We start from the raw sequence: 15,990 nt of genomic DNA on the forward strand, positions 1-15,990 counted from the left end.
GCACTGTCCGGCAGTTAAGGAGGCTGAGAGAGAGTCAAGGCGAGGGTTGTCTCAGGCCTTTCTCTGTTTCTGCCAGGTGCTGGTGATGTTTGGCATTTGCTGGATGTAGACAGAAGCACCCCCAGTCTCTGCCTTCATCTTCTCATGGCCTTTTCCCTGTGCCCTGTCCCTGTGCTTTTTTTTTTTTTGGAACTGAGAATTGAACCCAGGGTGCTCAATCACTGAGCCACGTCCCAGACCTTTTTAAAAAATACATATTTTATTTAGATCCAGGGTCTTGCTGAGTTGGTAAGTGCCTCACTAAGTTGCTGGCGCTGGCTTAAAATTCACAACCCTTCTGTCTTAACCTCCCAATCCGCTGGGATTACAAGTGTGTGCTTCTGTGCTCAGCTGAAGTTTCCCTTTGTACAAGGAGATCAGGCACCTATGCCAGCATGACCTCATCTTAACAATTGCAACAGCCCTATTTTCAGATTAGGTCACATTCCCAGAAACTGGGGTGTGCCATGTGTATGTGGGGACATGTTCAACTCATCCCCCAATCTGGTCATCATGGAACGCTGCAGCTTTTTAGAGAAGTGTCATCCATTGTGTATCTATGCCCCCTTTTCTTATCCACTCATCTGCTGATGGACACCTAGCCATCTGACACTATCTCTGCCTCCTGTGTTTAGCATGAGCGCGTCACAGGGAGTTCTTAGCAGTTGGCACGTGTGTGGCTCGGCTTCCTGGTCGCGGGCCGACCTACTGAAGGTTACAGGATCTGATTTGTTCCCATTTTGTTCTGCTTGGTGCTGCCGCTGACTGACTTCTTCACTTTTGGCTGTCATAGGCAGAACTCTGAGGGAGTCAAAGCAATTCTGGAAAAATTTAGGCTGCCCTCAGCACAGCCTCCGTACTGCATGCCCTGTGAGCTCCAGAAGTGCCCCTTCTCCACGCTCTGGACCTTGCTTGTAACTGCTTTATTTGCCTGCTTATTTTTGAGAGCTCTGTCACAGGTCATTTTAGAATGCTTCCTTAATCATTATGCATTATAATTAATCACTATGCAGTCAACATTTTATTATGCATTTATATGGGTCATTCTTAAGAGTTTTTGGAAAGGTTCTCAACTGAGCATCTTCATCCTCTGGGCACGGCTGGGAACACGTGAAGCCTCTGTTATCATTCTCACTCCAACTGGGCTGGTACAGTAACAGCGCTCCACAGAAGGCTTAGGGCAATTCTGAGCTGCTCCACTTGTAGTCTGGTTTGAACTTCAAGAGAACATGTTCTTGTTCTTGTTTCAGAAGCTCTGGAGAGGCCTGTCAGAGAGGGAATTAGAGATTTGCACTTCACCTGCACAGGAGAAGTGGTTGACAAGTGAAAGTAGATAGGGTCACCCAAGGATGGTGTGTGGAGGGGGAGGGCAAGGTGACCCTGGGGCATGGCCGCATTGAAAAGGACCAATCAAGGAAGTACTCAAGAGGCGGTACAGGGAGGCCAGAGGAGGGGAGAGGGACAGGAAAGCCTATGTCACCAAAACCAAGGGTGGGTGGACTGTTTTCAGGAAGGCCACACAGCTGGTGCTCAGGGCCAAGGACTTGGTGACATTTGCAGTGTTGGCGAATGGTCAGATGGGTGCTAGATTGCATGAGGTCCTCGTGAGAAACCAGGGGGCAGAGCCAGGAGAAGAACCCACTCCTTCCAGAAAGTCAATGAAAAGGGGAGGAGAAAGAGGGGTGGATGGCACCATAGGGTCTCTCAGGGCTGGAGAGAGACCCTACTCAGAGGTGAAGAAGCATCAGTCCACTCGGAGGTAGAGGCTAAAGACAATGGGAGGCTTCCACAGGGGCTGGGGTTCTGGCGTGGAAACCGTAGGGCTCTGAAACCCAATGTTTTCATCTGGTTTTGGGTTCTGCTATTTGCCAGTACTGCACCTTGGAAAAGTTAAAGTTCTGTTTTCCACCCGTGAACCAGTCCCTTATTTTGTTTTTTTCCTGGTAGTGCTGGGGATTGAACCCAAGGCTTTGGGCATGCGAGGCAAGCACTCTACCAACTGAGCCATATCCCCAGCCCTCCAGTCCCATCCTATATCACCTGATTATATTGTTTTGAGCATGAGCCGTGGTCATGGGTGAAGGTGTGTACAGCAGCTTAGTCTCCGTCTTCCCAGACCTCATGGTGCAGCTATTACATCTTTTGTTATGGAAATGACAATCATACACCAATGTGGAAAGAAGAGCATCGTGAACTCCGTGCGCCGTCTAGGTGAACCGTCAAGTTGGGACCCATGTGATTGCCTGTATCTCAAACCTCCTCTTACTCAGTTCTTATTACATTCTGAACCTCCACCTCACACCTCCAGTCGTCCTCCCAGTGTCCGTTTTTCAACTCCATGCACTGGAACTGGTTGATACGTCTCTCCCCTTTAGTTCCCCCCCTCCCTTCTCCCTCATCTTTTGTTTCGGGTTTTCATATCCCACGCACTGCTTTCCCATGGGTCATTCTGCACGTTTCTCTGCTCTCTGTAAACTGGTAGTTAGACTTCAGGACTTGATCAGCATGCAGTTGGATTATGTTGGGGAGACTGCTCCTTACAGGGTGGCTCTGTGGAAACATGGGTGTCTTTTTCTGAATCTACACATACTGGTGACCTCTGCTTGGAACATAGCCATGAATTCACTCTGGCATTGCAAATACCATTTAAAACACAATTTTAATATTTATAGTTATTCTGGATGTAAATACCCTCGATCCACCCAAAGATACAGAATACTGCCTACAGAGTGAAAGTGCAAATTAATTCTTTATTCAAAAAATATTGAGTTCTTGGGGCTGGGGATGTGGCTCAAGCGGTAGTGCGCTCGCCTGGCATGCGTGCGGCCCGGGTTCGATCCTCAGCACCACATACAAACAAAGATGTTGTGTCCACCAAAAACCAAAAAATAAATATTAAAATTCTCTCTCTCTCTCTTTAAAGAAAACAATATTGAGTTCTCCTCTACTCCAGGTGAAGCATGGCTCTCAGCGTTAAGAAAAGAGAACTGTAAAAAGGCCTGGCTAGGCCCGGCACGGGGGTATGTCTCTGTAATTCCAGAGATTCAGGAGTCTGAGGCAGCAGGATTACAGGTGCACGAGGGCTGAGGCATGAGGCACAGGTGTGACCAGGAAGGTGTGGACTCCTAGGACTGAGTGGTGCTTGAGGAAGGGCACGAAGCACTGAAATGACTTTAGGAATGATCGACTGTCATGCCAGAAAAGTCACATGCAAGGTACAGAGTGCTTCAGGATGTCGCCCCGCAATAAACTCATGTAAAAATAACCCAGTCCACACAGCTGAATGTAGGTGTGGAGTAAACTGGAGCGGTTACTTTCATTTCTGTTTTCGGCATGACATTAGAATCCACCTCCTCCTTCCCTCTTCACTAGGATAGTTGGGTCCCTGATTTGGATGGACTCACTTTTGAACTCCCAGTGTGTCAGGGTGAGGGTCTTGTTTGTGGGGGGGCTTCCTGGTTGTTATGTTCGGTGTCATCCTTGGGTAGCCTTCCATCTGGCCACGCAGGAGGACCAGGTCACCCGAGAAGCCACAAGCCACATCTGAGGCAAGGCAGATTCTGCAGGCCTCCGTGGGTCTTGCTCTTCATCTGCCACCACCACTTAGTCACTCAGGTCATCCGGAAGGGACCATGGGGACCATTCTGTTCTTCCAAATCCACTGCCTGTCCTGGGTCTTCAAGCTCTAGTGTGGGTCTGTGAATATGTGGGCCTGGGTCCTTATACAGAGCCTGTGCTGTGACCTCCCTGCACCCTGCTCTCACAGGGCCACCTCCATCTGTGTCCCCAAGGCCTGGGTCTGTGTCACTGGGGATCCCCCCTTGCTTTATGGATCTATCCTCTGTGAAAATGCAGATATTCCTGAGGAGGACCCCCACTTTGTACCTGAGTCAACAGGTGTGGGTAGCTTCGTGGGAGCAGGTTTGTGGGAGAGAGGCGGGTGAAGACGGCTCCTGCGTAGGAAGAGAGAAGCCTCCAGAGGGAAGAAGAAAAGCAGTTGTGAGAGAGAGCCCTGAAGTCAAACAGCAAATCCACACCGAGGACCTGTGGGCCGCTTACTCCCAGGCTCCTGCGGGGCTTGCGGACACCCCGCCGTTTCCTGTGTGTCCTCTCATTCCCCAGCACGGGGTGCTGCTGTCCGACTCAGCTCGTCTTCCTGTGGCCCCTCGTTCCTTCCGTTTCTCTCCTCTCTTTCTTTCCCATCTTAATTTTCATTTCCCTTTTCCTTTCTTTGAGCTTTAATTTCCTTATTCTTTTCCCCATTTTTAAATAAATTTTCTCCCTCTCCACCTTTTCCTTCCCTTTTCTTGTGTTGGTTTAAAACTTCAGAAGAAGCGTTTCGATGTGCTTGTCATGTGGGTGAAGTGTTAACTCGGGTGCACAGTTGCATGGTCACAGACTGAAAAACCGAGGGTTGCGGCTTCTCTTGACGTTCTGACACCTGAACCACTGGCTGAAGCTGACTCTCAGTAGGGAGTGAACTGTGGTACGCACAGTGTTGTCAGTTAGCGTGAAGATAGTGAAGTGCCAGATAGTCAGTCTTACTGTGTGTCAGACATTCCTTCTCCGAGGCTCTCACATGGCGGCCCCGTGGCCCATGCCTGGGATCCCAGCCACTCCAGGCCGGGGCGGCAGGAGGGGAGACCACATCTCTAACTGTGCTCTGTCTTTTTCTTCTTCTCTTCCTTTTTATCTCCTTCCACCCATGGCTCCTCGGTTGTTGTCACTGTGGTTCCTGTTGTAAGTCAGAGGCTTCTGGCCACACGGATGACACAGATGATGGACACCTTCCCTTTAGTGTTTCCTCTGTTGCCCACGAGCTCCACAACCTCACCCCTGCTCAGGCCTCCTTCCCCTTGAGATGTCAGGTCAAAACCCTGGGCCGCAGCAGTAGCCATCAGAGGAAGGAAGGTGTGATCCCTGCAAACAGGTACCCCTGCTGCTGCTCTGCCTACCAGAACTTTGAGAAATCATTCCTTCAGTTCATTCTCTCCATTAGGTTCACAAACTTCTTGGTCTCAGGACCCTTTTATACTCTTCAAAATTATTGAGGCACGCACCCAAAAAGCATTTGCTTACACAGGCTGTAGCTATCACACTACAGTGCTACAGGTTGATGCTGAGCACAATTCCAAACACATGCATGTTCAAGCACACATCCGTGGGCTGTCAGAGCCTCTGGCCGAATTTGCCATATACTTGGGAGAGATCAAGAGTGAAGAGAGTCCATTACATCTTAACATTACTTTGAAAATAAGTTTGACTTTGCAGATTTCCAAAAGGGACACAGGAACCCCATGGGTACATAGAACACACTAGGACCTGTTACTTCAGGTATTTAGGGCAGTTCCTGAATGCTTGTGCTGGAAATTCCAGAAATGGTATTGGGAGTGGGAAGAATATTGGAGAACTTCATGGTACCAGGAATTCACTCCATGTGTAGTCTCTATCAATATTCTCCCTCTCTTGTATTGAGGCACAATACAAGCATATATGTCTAAAAAATGATTTTATGCATATATTCAATGAAAATGATTTAGTACCTTTTTAAAAAAAATGTTTGTAGTTGTAGATGGATAGAATGCCTTTATTTGTTTATTTTTATGTGGTGCTAGGGATCAAACCCAGTGCTTCACATATGCTAGGCAAGTGCTCTGCCGCTGAGCTACAGCCCCGGCCTCTAGTACCTTTTTTATAACCACTAAAAGCCTAGTTGGTATGACTCTAATCTGGAAATTTTGATACTCACAGTGGATCCTGAGTCACTGGCTCAGCATGACTACAGGAGTGTTGTGAAGTTCAGACTCATGATAACATCACTAAAGAGAAAAGTGCCAGGGGTTTTGGTTATATTTCTCATTATCTGGTTAACCAAGAAACACTGCAAGACTATGTGTGAATGTCGAGTCCTCTTTTCTGACTACCAGCCTTTAAGAAGTTCCTTTCTCTTGCAAAAATGCAATATAAAGTCATCACTTACCAAGGGTGAAACTCCATTAAATAACATCGCCAACCATTTTGATAGAGCTTTCTGGGTGGTTTCCACCTCTGAGTCCAACAATGTGACTACCTAAGTCTAATCACTTGCTGTTTCTTTTCAGATAGTTTTGAGACAGATGCACCATTGAATTACCACATCGTCTCAGAATCTGGAAAAAATGTCACACTCAACTATCAGCTTCAGATGGATGGGCTGGTGCATCAAGTCACCTGGGAAAAGATCCAGCCCTATCAGATAGACCTCCTAACCTGCTGCAACTTGTCCCAAGGGAGGAGTTACACCTCAAAGTTCCCCAGGCAAATCCGTAGCAACTGCAGCCAGGGCAGCAGGAGCAGCTGGATCCTCATCCCAAACGCCACCGCCTCGGACTCGGGGCTGTACCGCTGCCGCTTCTCTGCCCGCTCTGGAGAAAATGAAACCTTCGTGGCAAAACTGACCATCACTGACGGTGAGTGGGCCGTGTTTTCCAGGGGCAAAATGGGAGAAAGCCAACCACTGAGGATGGGTTGCTGCTGTTCTTTCTGTGGTGCCTGCATTCATTTAATGAGATGCTACTGTTCAATCGTGTTCTTAATGGTTTAGTTCGGGCACATTTATCATTATTCTAGGATTCAGGATCTTTTTATCTCACTAATCCGTTCAGCACAAATTGTAAAATAAAAAAAAATTTTCTATTTTTTTTCATCTTGCATGTTCCTGAAATCAAGGAAATCAAAACCAAAAGCGTGATGTTACGGGCCCTGTGTTTCAATCTCCTTACTCCTACCTCGCCAGATTCTATTGATATTTCTGTTGCAGGTGATAGGGTGGTATCATCCCTCCGTAACCCCAGCAGTAACAACACAGTGCTAGGTCACGTGTGTAAGTTGGTCTCGGGGTGACTGGAGGCACGAGCTGGGGGATCATGCGGTTGCTGCTGGGCCAGAGCAGAGTCTTTTCTCAGTTGGTTTCAGACCTGAGCACAGAAGCACCCTGACCTTGAGGCTCCCTGAGCTGACCTTCAGGGTCTGCATCTGAGTGGTCCCTTGCTTTCTTTAAAACCTGTGCTTTTGGCCAGTTTCTTGATCTTGGCTTATGTTTGGACATTTGGAGCCAAGGCTCCCTAGGCTTTGGCTACGCCTTTGGCCTCAGATGACACTGCAGGCTGATAGTCCTTCCTGAAATGGAACTGAAGGAGAAAGGCTATTAACCACAGCCTCAGCCACTGCACCTGCTGGGGCCCTTGCAATGAGGAAATGGATGGAGGAGAGGGGATTTCCATATGCAGACACTCTGTTTATTTATTTATTTATTTGTTCTAATCAGTTATACCTGACAGCAGAATGCTTTTCCATTCATTGTACACAAATGGAGCACAATTTCTCACTTCTCTGGTTGTACACAAAGTAGGGTCACACCATTTGTGCAATCAGTCATACGTGTACCAAGGGAAATGAAGACCATCCCATTCCACCATCTTTCCTATCCCCTTGCCCTTTCCCCTCCCTACCCACCCCTTTGTTCAATTTAATTTCTCCACTTGTCCCATGCCCCACCCCCATGTGAATTAGCATCCAGGTATCAGAGAAAACATCCGGCCTTTGATTTTTTGGGATTGGCTTACTTTGCTTAGCATGGTATTCTCCAACTCCATCCATTTATCTGCAAATGCCATAATTTTATTCTTTTATTGCTGAGTAATATTCCATTGTGTATATATACCACAGTTTCTTTATCCATTCATCTATTAAGAGGCAGCACACCAGCCTCCTCTGTCCATCTCGAGGATGGTGGAAGCCTGGCATGAGATACACATTGAACTTAGAACTTAATGTCAAAGAACGGTGTTAGAATATTTTGGAGAGGGAAAATGAGCAGAGTTTCCACATTTTAAATGTTGATCGTATTTCTGTAGGCATAGAAAATAGTTCTTACTTAAAAAAATCTTGCATTACAGAAATAGTTTTTGAACCTGGCCAGGAAAAAAATAGTGAAAACAGATACTAACTTTTTCTTAAAGACTAAGGAAAGAAAATGTTCTATTCAGAAAAAAAAAATGTCAAATTCATTTAAAAAAATTGGAAATAAGGCCTTGTCCATTGTGGGCTGAAAAAGTAATTAGAAACATCTTAAATCACAGAGAAAATGAAGGTAAGAGATTTTTAGGAGATAGTTATTTAACTTTTACTAATTAATAAACCTGTCTTTGATTTGTCCAAATATGACTAAGATTCTTGCAGAAAACTCTTTTTGTGTGTGTAAATTATAAACAATTTCAAAAATCTGCCAATGAAATAAAGGTGACAGTGTAATGATGGGTCCTGTAAGGGCCCATGAGTTTTGAACAGCTGCAAAATGGCTTTTTGACATCCAATTGACAGATTGCAAGAATAACAACTGGACTTATATCCATTAGTAGAAAAGTAAAATTGATGAAGATGACAGCTATTGACTGTATGTTTTGGCTTAATTCTTTTTTCAATTATTGTAAGTAAAGACTGAATCTAAAAAAACCAGTCTGAAAGCAAAATAGGTCATTTGTGTTTTGTCTGGTGCAATTTGATTATTTCAAGTCCTGAGGCTGTTTGGTCAAAAATCAATGTAGAGATTAAAGCAGAAAGACAGGTATAAGATTTGGAACAGATTTAATTTATTTCAACTGTCCAGGGAAAGGTGATTGTGACACAAATTTTATAAAGTGCCATACATTCTTTTGTTAGTTCCCATCAACTTCTTTTATAGGACGTACTATTGGATCCAAAAGAGAGACTTTTAAGACTTAAATTTACACACACACACATACACACACACACACACACACAAATATATATACACACTCCTCTGACTGCTGCCTGCCTGTGTTTATCAGACAAGGAATCATTTAGTCAGAGGTCACCCAAAAGATTTTGTATAATCCCCAACCAATAACTATATAATTGCCAACCAATACGTCCTATATCCAGGCCTTCCTGTGATTTGTGCAGAGGAGGAAGATGGCAAGGCGTGAATTGACTTGCCTTCGACTTCCTTCTCTGAGTGGAAGGAAATGCCAACGTCTTAGCAACACCACTCAGGGGCTGGAAGTGTATGCAGTAGTTCCAGATTGACCTTTCTGAACTTGAAACTTGACCAGAAGGGTAAGGGGGGGCAGGAGAAAATGTGGGTTTACTGACAACAAACCAAAATTATTTTTGGTCTTTGATAGCCTCCAGATTTTCAGTAGTCATGAGAGAGGTATTTCAGGTAACTCCAAAAGAAATTATGGAATCAGGCTATTATTGTTTAAATTGAGCTTATTAAGTATAAAAAGATTGAGGATAAAATAAATGAAATTGGCTACCACTGAAGGTTCCAAGAGGAGACTAGTTTTGAACAAACTTCAGTTCACATACTTACTCACATACTTCTGTGATCTTCTTCCACCTATGAGGCCATGTGACCAAGCCACCATGTGTCAAATGAGGTGTGTGGTGAGTGGAGCTGATGAGGGAGGATATGCCCATCATGGAGGGGTGAGGGGTGAATAGGGAGAGGGGGCCGTGTGGGTGATGGCAATCAGATGAACAAATTGGCAGAGAGTCTAAGTTCTGGGTCAGTGTAGGATGAGGTAGGTTAAATGACATATTGACTTGGTGAAATTCTGGATTTGTGGAATAGTCAAGGAAAACCTTTGCTGGTTCTTGAGCAAAGATGGCAGAATAGCTTCAAGGAAGAGTGGGGGTTGTCTCTAAGTTTCAGAGTAGAAGACTTCCACCCCTTTGGTTAGGTTTAATCCTAAGTATTATTTTATTTTTGTTATTATTATAAATGGATTATTTTCTTCATTTCTGTTTTTGTATTATTTGTTGTATACAGAAATATAATGGTTTTCTATTTCTAACCTGCTGCTTTCCTGAATCGTTTATCAGTTCTAGATGTTGTATATGTGTGGTCTCCAGAATTTTATACAGATGTGATTATGTCATCTGCAAATTGCTCCTTTTACTTCACCTTTCCTATTCAGATGCATCCCCCCCACCCCCATGTCTAATTGCTATGGCTAACTCGGGCCTCTAGGTTTTCATTGAGTACAAGAGCTGAGACTGGGCACTCTTGTCTTATTCCTGATCTTAGAGGAAAGGTTCAGCTTTTCACTGTAGAGTCCTTTCACATGGGGCCTTTATTATTTTGGGGTAAGTTTCTTCTACACCTAGTATAAGAGTTTTTGTCATGAGAAGATATTAAATTTTATCAAATGCTTTTTCTACTTCTTGGCTATGGATGGCTTGGTGAATACTACTAAGACTCTGTCCTCTTGAGTTGAACTATGAGAATATTGAAGAAGAAATAAATTTCATTTCTTCTTTTATTTTGTTTATTTCTTTGGTCTTTAATTTCTGCTAAACTTGACCCAATTTGCTCCCCATTGATTTGGATTCTAGAGCAGTTTCAGGTTAGAGGTAAGTTAATTTTTTTTTGAATTTTTAGGATTTTGTTAATTCACAGCCTTCTTTCCTATTCCTATAAATTTAGAATTTAGAATTTAGAATAGAGCTGCTATACACTGAGCTGATGGACACATCCATTTCCATGGTACAGTGTGATGAATTTCAGCCTTTTATAATCTTTACCTATATGGAAAATAAAACATCCACAGCAGTTAATTTATATGATAGGATCACACAACCAGAATCCCACAGCAGCAGTGACACTACTCATAATTAGAATAGCTTCTACTGAAACAGATCTGCCACAATTTTCAGCCCGATTTAGTTTGCTTTTAAAATTCTGGATGATGACTGGGTATCCAGATGTAACATACTGTTTTCAACATCACAAGTGAGCTGATTCCTCAATTATGGCCTATTAGGTCATTGTACCTTTCAGTTGCCTCTGCCCAAAGCAGGGTTTTTATAAGGCATTGCATTTAAAAAAATGCAACCGATCAGTTAATTTTGTTTATAAGCCCTACATACGGATTTATTTTTTCAAATGCACAATTCCATGGAATGTTTGTCTATAGTCATTTTTTATACGTACCCAATTTGTGGAGATAAATAAGATATTGAATTGAATAATAGTGACAAGTTAATATCAGAGAGAAGGAATTTCTGAAAGGTCACACATTAAATTGATTTGATAAGTAACACTGTTGAGTATATATAGTAATGTGTACACTAGGAATTGCTATTCTGTAAGTGGGTCTTTGTCTTTAGATTGAATATCAATCTGTTTTCATGAAGTTTTCTTCTCTCTTACAAGTTTTACAGGTAGAAATTTAAATTCAGACAAACATACTAATTTTCTGTCCCCTTAAAATCTGTGCATGGCCACATTTATTCAAGAGCCTTTCTAATGACTCCAACTGCAAAATTACCATTTATACTTTTTTTTGTAATGCATGGAATTTTCATTCTAAAAACTCCAGGGAATTGTTAATAGCCTGTGACTGTCCCTTAGAGCTTTATTAGAAACTGAACGTGGGCGAGTGAGTAGTTTTCTCCAAAGGCAAGAAGAAAATTACTTAACATGTTTTGAAATTGATTCTTCATATAAGATTAATGGCATTTTCATCTTAACAAAAATTTTCATTTTATAAATTCTAATTCATTTAATCAGATGAAGATTGCCAACTCCATCTGAAGCATTTCAAAAATTCTTGACTTGATCCTGAAAAATATTCAAAGGCAACATAATGGTTTTGTAGAGGACTATGTTATTTAAAAGATAAGGACATGAAGAATAAGCATGGATCTGTCGTTCTTTGAGTTATGTCTTTGAACCTCAATTTGTATCTTTTAAAACTATAATTTACACTGAAATGATTCAGTGATTCCTAAAGGTATTTACTCAACAGAGAAATATGTTTTCCTTTAAAGCTTTTATAAAATAAATATTTTGCCATCCTCATTGACCACTCTTAAATTTATTTCCAGAATAAATTCAGTGCACTTCACTATTTTTTAGAACTCTGAAGTGGCCATGGTGCTCAGTGATTTATTTGTCATAGTGACTTTTTATTTTATTAACTCACAAGAAATTATTCCTTTCAAAAGTACAAAGTTGGAATGTTAATGTTCTCCCTGGGTTGGTGGAAAGGTAAACAGTGTTGGCAATATTAAAAGTAAGAAAAATGAAAAAACACCTTGTCATCATGATGATGGGCGTGGGCAAGGGAAGAGCAGATGTGGTTGTCAAGACCACATTAGCAAAGGATGCTCAAGGATCTAATGTGCCCATGACCCCAACTCTGAGCTAGGTAGAGAGTGAATTTGTGCATATAGAAAAAGGCAGCTCACAAAGTGTAGGTGTTTGATGTTAATGGGCCTCAGTTTCTTCCATCTCATCTGGTGCAGTTAGATAGACTCTTCATTCTTCATTCATGTGTGTGTGTGTGAGTGTGTGCGCTCGCGCACACACACATGCACACGTATATGAATTAATAAATCTGTGAACATTTGTTAGAAGGAGCAACAGACTCATTATTCAACCTGCTGTGGTAAACAGTCAATCAATACGTGTGATTTACACCCATACTTAACACATGCATATATGCCAACTCTAAAATACTTTCATCATTTTATTTTGCTTTTAGGTTGACTGCTGTTTTGCTTCCTAATCCAATCAAGGAAGGTATCGTTTTTGAAATCTCATCATGCAGTTTCTTTTAAAATCATTGGCTCTTTTATAAGACGAAAGATCAAAGGGGAAACTGGACTCTAGTGTATAAAGCTTCAGATTTTAAATCATTACCAGATATCTTGTTTATTGTCAGGTATTGGTTTGTGTATATTTTTTTAAAAGCAACTCGATTAACTTTTTTTTTTTTTTTACAACTGCTTAAAGTTGGATAGAAATGGAACATTCAGAGGTAACGTTCGTTCAGTCCAGTGCTTTCTGTGTATTTCATATTCTGAAAATATCTGTATAACATTCACAACAGGCTTACAAACAGGTGTTTATGGTGGCATAGCTACAGTTTGGATCTTGAACTTCCCCCTCAGGCCCATATGTTAACAGCCTGGTCCCTGGTTAGTGCGACTTGGAGGTGACGGGACCTTTGTGAGGCAGGCCAGTGGGAAGCAGTTAGATTATCAGGGGACAGCCACTGAGGGGAGTGGTGGGATCCCAGCCCCCTTCTTCCCCTCTCTTATTCCCTGTTCATGCAGTGAACACTTTTGTTCCACCATGCACTCCCCTCCATGCCCTGCTCCCTCTTCATAGGTCCCAAAGCAAGGGGGCCACTTGATCATGGTCTGGAACCTCCCAAACTGTGAGTCACAACCACCTTTTCCTCTTCACAAGTTGGTTATCTCACGTATTTGTGTCAGTGATGGGAAGGTCACAAGAGCCGTGTGGTTTGAATTTTGATGTTTTCTAAGGACACCCCAAAACAGTTATAACTAGCAGCTGCAAGAATTGTCCTGGGGCTGTGTCTTGGCCACGACTTGATGAACATATGTGTTGTGCTTCTGTGTGTGCCCGTGGCTATTCTAAGAATTTGTGCATAATTGCTTCTTGACCTGTCACAACAACTCTGATGCATCCATGTTTCCCAGATGAGGAGGTGAGATCCCGGAGAGTTCAGGCAATTGATCCAAGCTTACCGCCAGGGAGTAGAGGGGCTGGGATTCAGAGCTGTGAGACTGGCTGCAGGGTCCCTGTCCTTAGCCACAGATCTGTACTTCTACTCCAAGCAGAAGAAAACTGTCATCACTGTCAGCAGCTGGTGCCTGGAGGGTCACAGAGCCTCGTGCCCTCCTTCCAGGAGGTCTGTGCCCAGGTTCCAAGCTGGGCCGACACAGAGCAAGTGCGGGCCCCGCAATGGGGCTCCGTCTCCCTCGGTTTTCTTCCTGCACAGGGGCTTCAGCTCACTCTGGTCCGCAGCCTCAGGCTCAGGCGCTGTGTGGGGAGCTGTTCTCCAGACCCTGCTGTTCTTTATTCCACGGGTTCATGGATGTCAGCGAGTCAGGTCACATGGGATAGGCTTTCCACATGGTCTACAAGTGACTCAGACGGCTTGGGTCTATGGAGCAGGTGCTGGTGCTGATGAAGTCAAGTCCATGCCAAGAACAGATTAGGAAATCCTGTGGTTTAAATGTGTCACTCCATGTTCAAATGTTGGAAACCCAATCCCAGTTGACAGATAGGACTCTCTCTCTCTCTCTCTGTCTCTCTCTCTATATATATTAGTTACACATGGACACAGTATCTTTATTTTGTTTGTTTATTTTTATGTGGTACTGAGGATGGAGCCCAGTGCCTCACATGGGTGAGACGATCGCTCTGTCACTGAGCCCCAGCCCCAGCCCGACAGATAGGACCTTGAAGAGGCAAGGAGGTCAGGAGGGCGGTCTTCATTGAAGGATGAATGCCCTTATGGTGGAGTGGAGTTATCATGGAGTGCGTTCCTGAGAAAAGGATGAGTCCACCGCTTCCTTCTCTCTCACTCTTGCCCTTTCTTGCCCTCCCACCACCCAAGGGAGGGCGGTGCAGCACAAAGGCCCTGGCTGGACTCCAGCCACCCTGGTGTTGGACCTCAAGAACCATGGTATTAGTAGCTTAAGAAGGACTGGGACAGGGAACTCTAGGAGGAGCCTCTGGGCATCAGGAGAGTGGTGAAGTCTCAGCCCCGACATGACTTCTGGGCATTGTGAAGCCCCTGTGCACCCCTTCACCAGAGCCCCCACTAGATTCTTCCCCTATGGAAAAGTCTGCTCCCTTCAGCGAATGCCAGGAGTCTGCTAGAGGTTCCCTCACACGCCCCTCCTTCCCTCTTAAGCTCCTCTTTCCTTCTTTCCTTAAACCCTGCTCTCCCTTTGCTCTTGTACAGTAGACCTTGATTACTTAATGGCTACTGCAGCCAGAGCTGGAGCGTGTGGCTCTGCAGGATAGTGAAGTCTTAAGTGTAAAACCTTCCAAGACAAACCAGAGTTTACTTCCTGTAATAACATATTCTGACCATTTGTATTCTCTCCCATTTATATAACTTCATATTCTTCAGCTAAATGTGTCAGTAGTATGGTTGCCTATTGGGTGTCCTATTGCAACTTGCAGGTGGCAGGTTGTTTATCTTGATAGCATCAGAACATTTGAAAACTTCCTATTGTATCCTTGAGGAGAAGCATAATAGTAACATTGTAGTATAGAGTTAGCCTGGCTAAACAACAGGGATATTAAACCATATGCTGCGGAAATAAAATCAGAAACAAAATCTACTCCCTACGAAAGAGGAAAAACTACTCCACAAGGTAGAAGGGAAAGAAAACAGTTTTATTATTGAATAAAAAAACATTGAACCAGAATGTTACCTACATCCCAGGAAGTCTACTAAGAGATTACAGGGATGGAAAGAAATCTCACTGTTTTTATAGACAAGCAAGTAGAGCCCCGTGCATGCATGTCCTGAAGGTAAACAGTCAGCAGGCTTCGGGAAAGGGACTTGAGGGCACCATTTGTCACGCACAGTTCATCCTGGGCTCACCTGGTAATGGGGGTGGCCACCTGTGTTAGCTGAATGGCTTTACCCACAGGGAATCCAAACATCTCAGTCTTCCTGAAGGAGTGGTTGCCATTCGGGGGCAGAGCCAGTGGAATCCAGCCTCCCTCCTTCCCTCCCACAGAGACTGGGATGATTCCATTTCACAGGGAGGGCTCCCAAGTCCTTGAGAAAGATTCTTCTCCATTACAAAGTTGATGCGGACCTCCCCTGCATTTTAAAGAGATTTACGTGCATTTCAAAGAGTTGAAGAGACCAAAACAGATTTGAGTTTTCTAAAATTAAGGCTACAGGAAAGGGAAGAGTGGAGAGATCAGCAGAGGGACAGGGGTCAGCTGCCAGAGCCCCTCTGGAAGGTGCTTTAGACTGCAGCAGTGTTTCCCAAAGCCAGTTCTGTGGTCACTGCTGTGGAATGTTCTGGAGTGCCGCCTGAAAAACAGATTCCCAGACCTTGTCTCCGAGTCTGCAGATGAGAGTGATGTACGCGGTTGGT

The 15,990-nt window shown here is 43.9% G+C and overlaps 1 protein-coding gene across 1 annotated transcript in view; it reads left to right on the forward strand.

The window, feature by feature from the left end:
- Cd226 (CD226 molecule) overlaps positions 1–15,990 on the forward strand; it is a 59,581-nt gene that overhangs the window by 30,875 nt on the left and 12,716 nt on the right. The window contains exon 3 of the mRNA XM_076837207.2: positions 6,141–6,488. Within this exon, the coding sequence (XP_076693322.2) occupies positions 6,141–6,488 (348 nt within the window). The remainder of the gene's footprint in view (positions 1–6,140; positions 6,489–15,990) is intronic.

The sequence above is a fragment of the Callospermophilus lateralis genome, chromosome 17 (assembly GCF_048772815.1).
Source record: "Callospermophilus lateralis isolate mCalLat2 chromosome 17, mCalLat2.hap1, whole genome shotgun sequence".
In the NCBI taxonomy this organism is placed as follows: Eukaryota; Metazoa; Chordata; class Mammalia; order Rodentia; family Sciuridae; genus Callospermophilus; species Callospermophilus lateralis.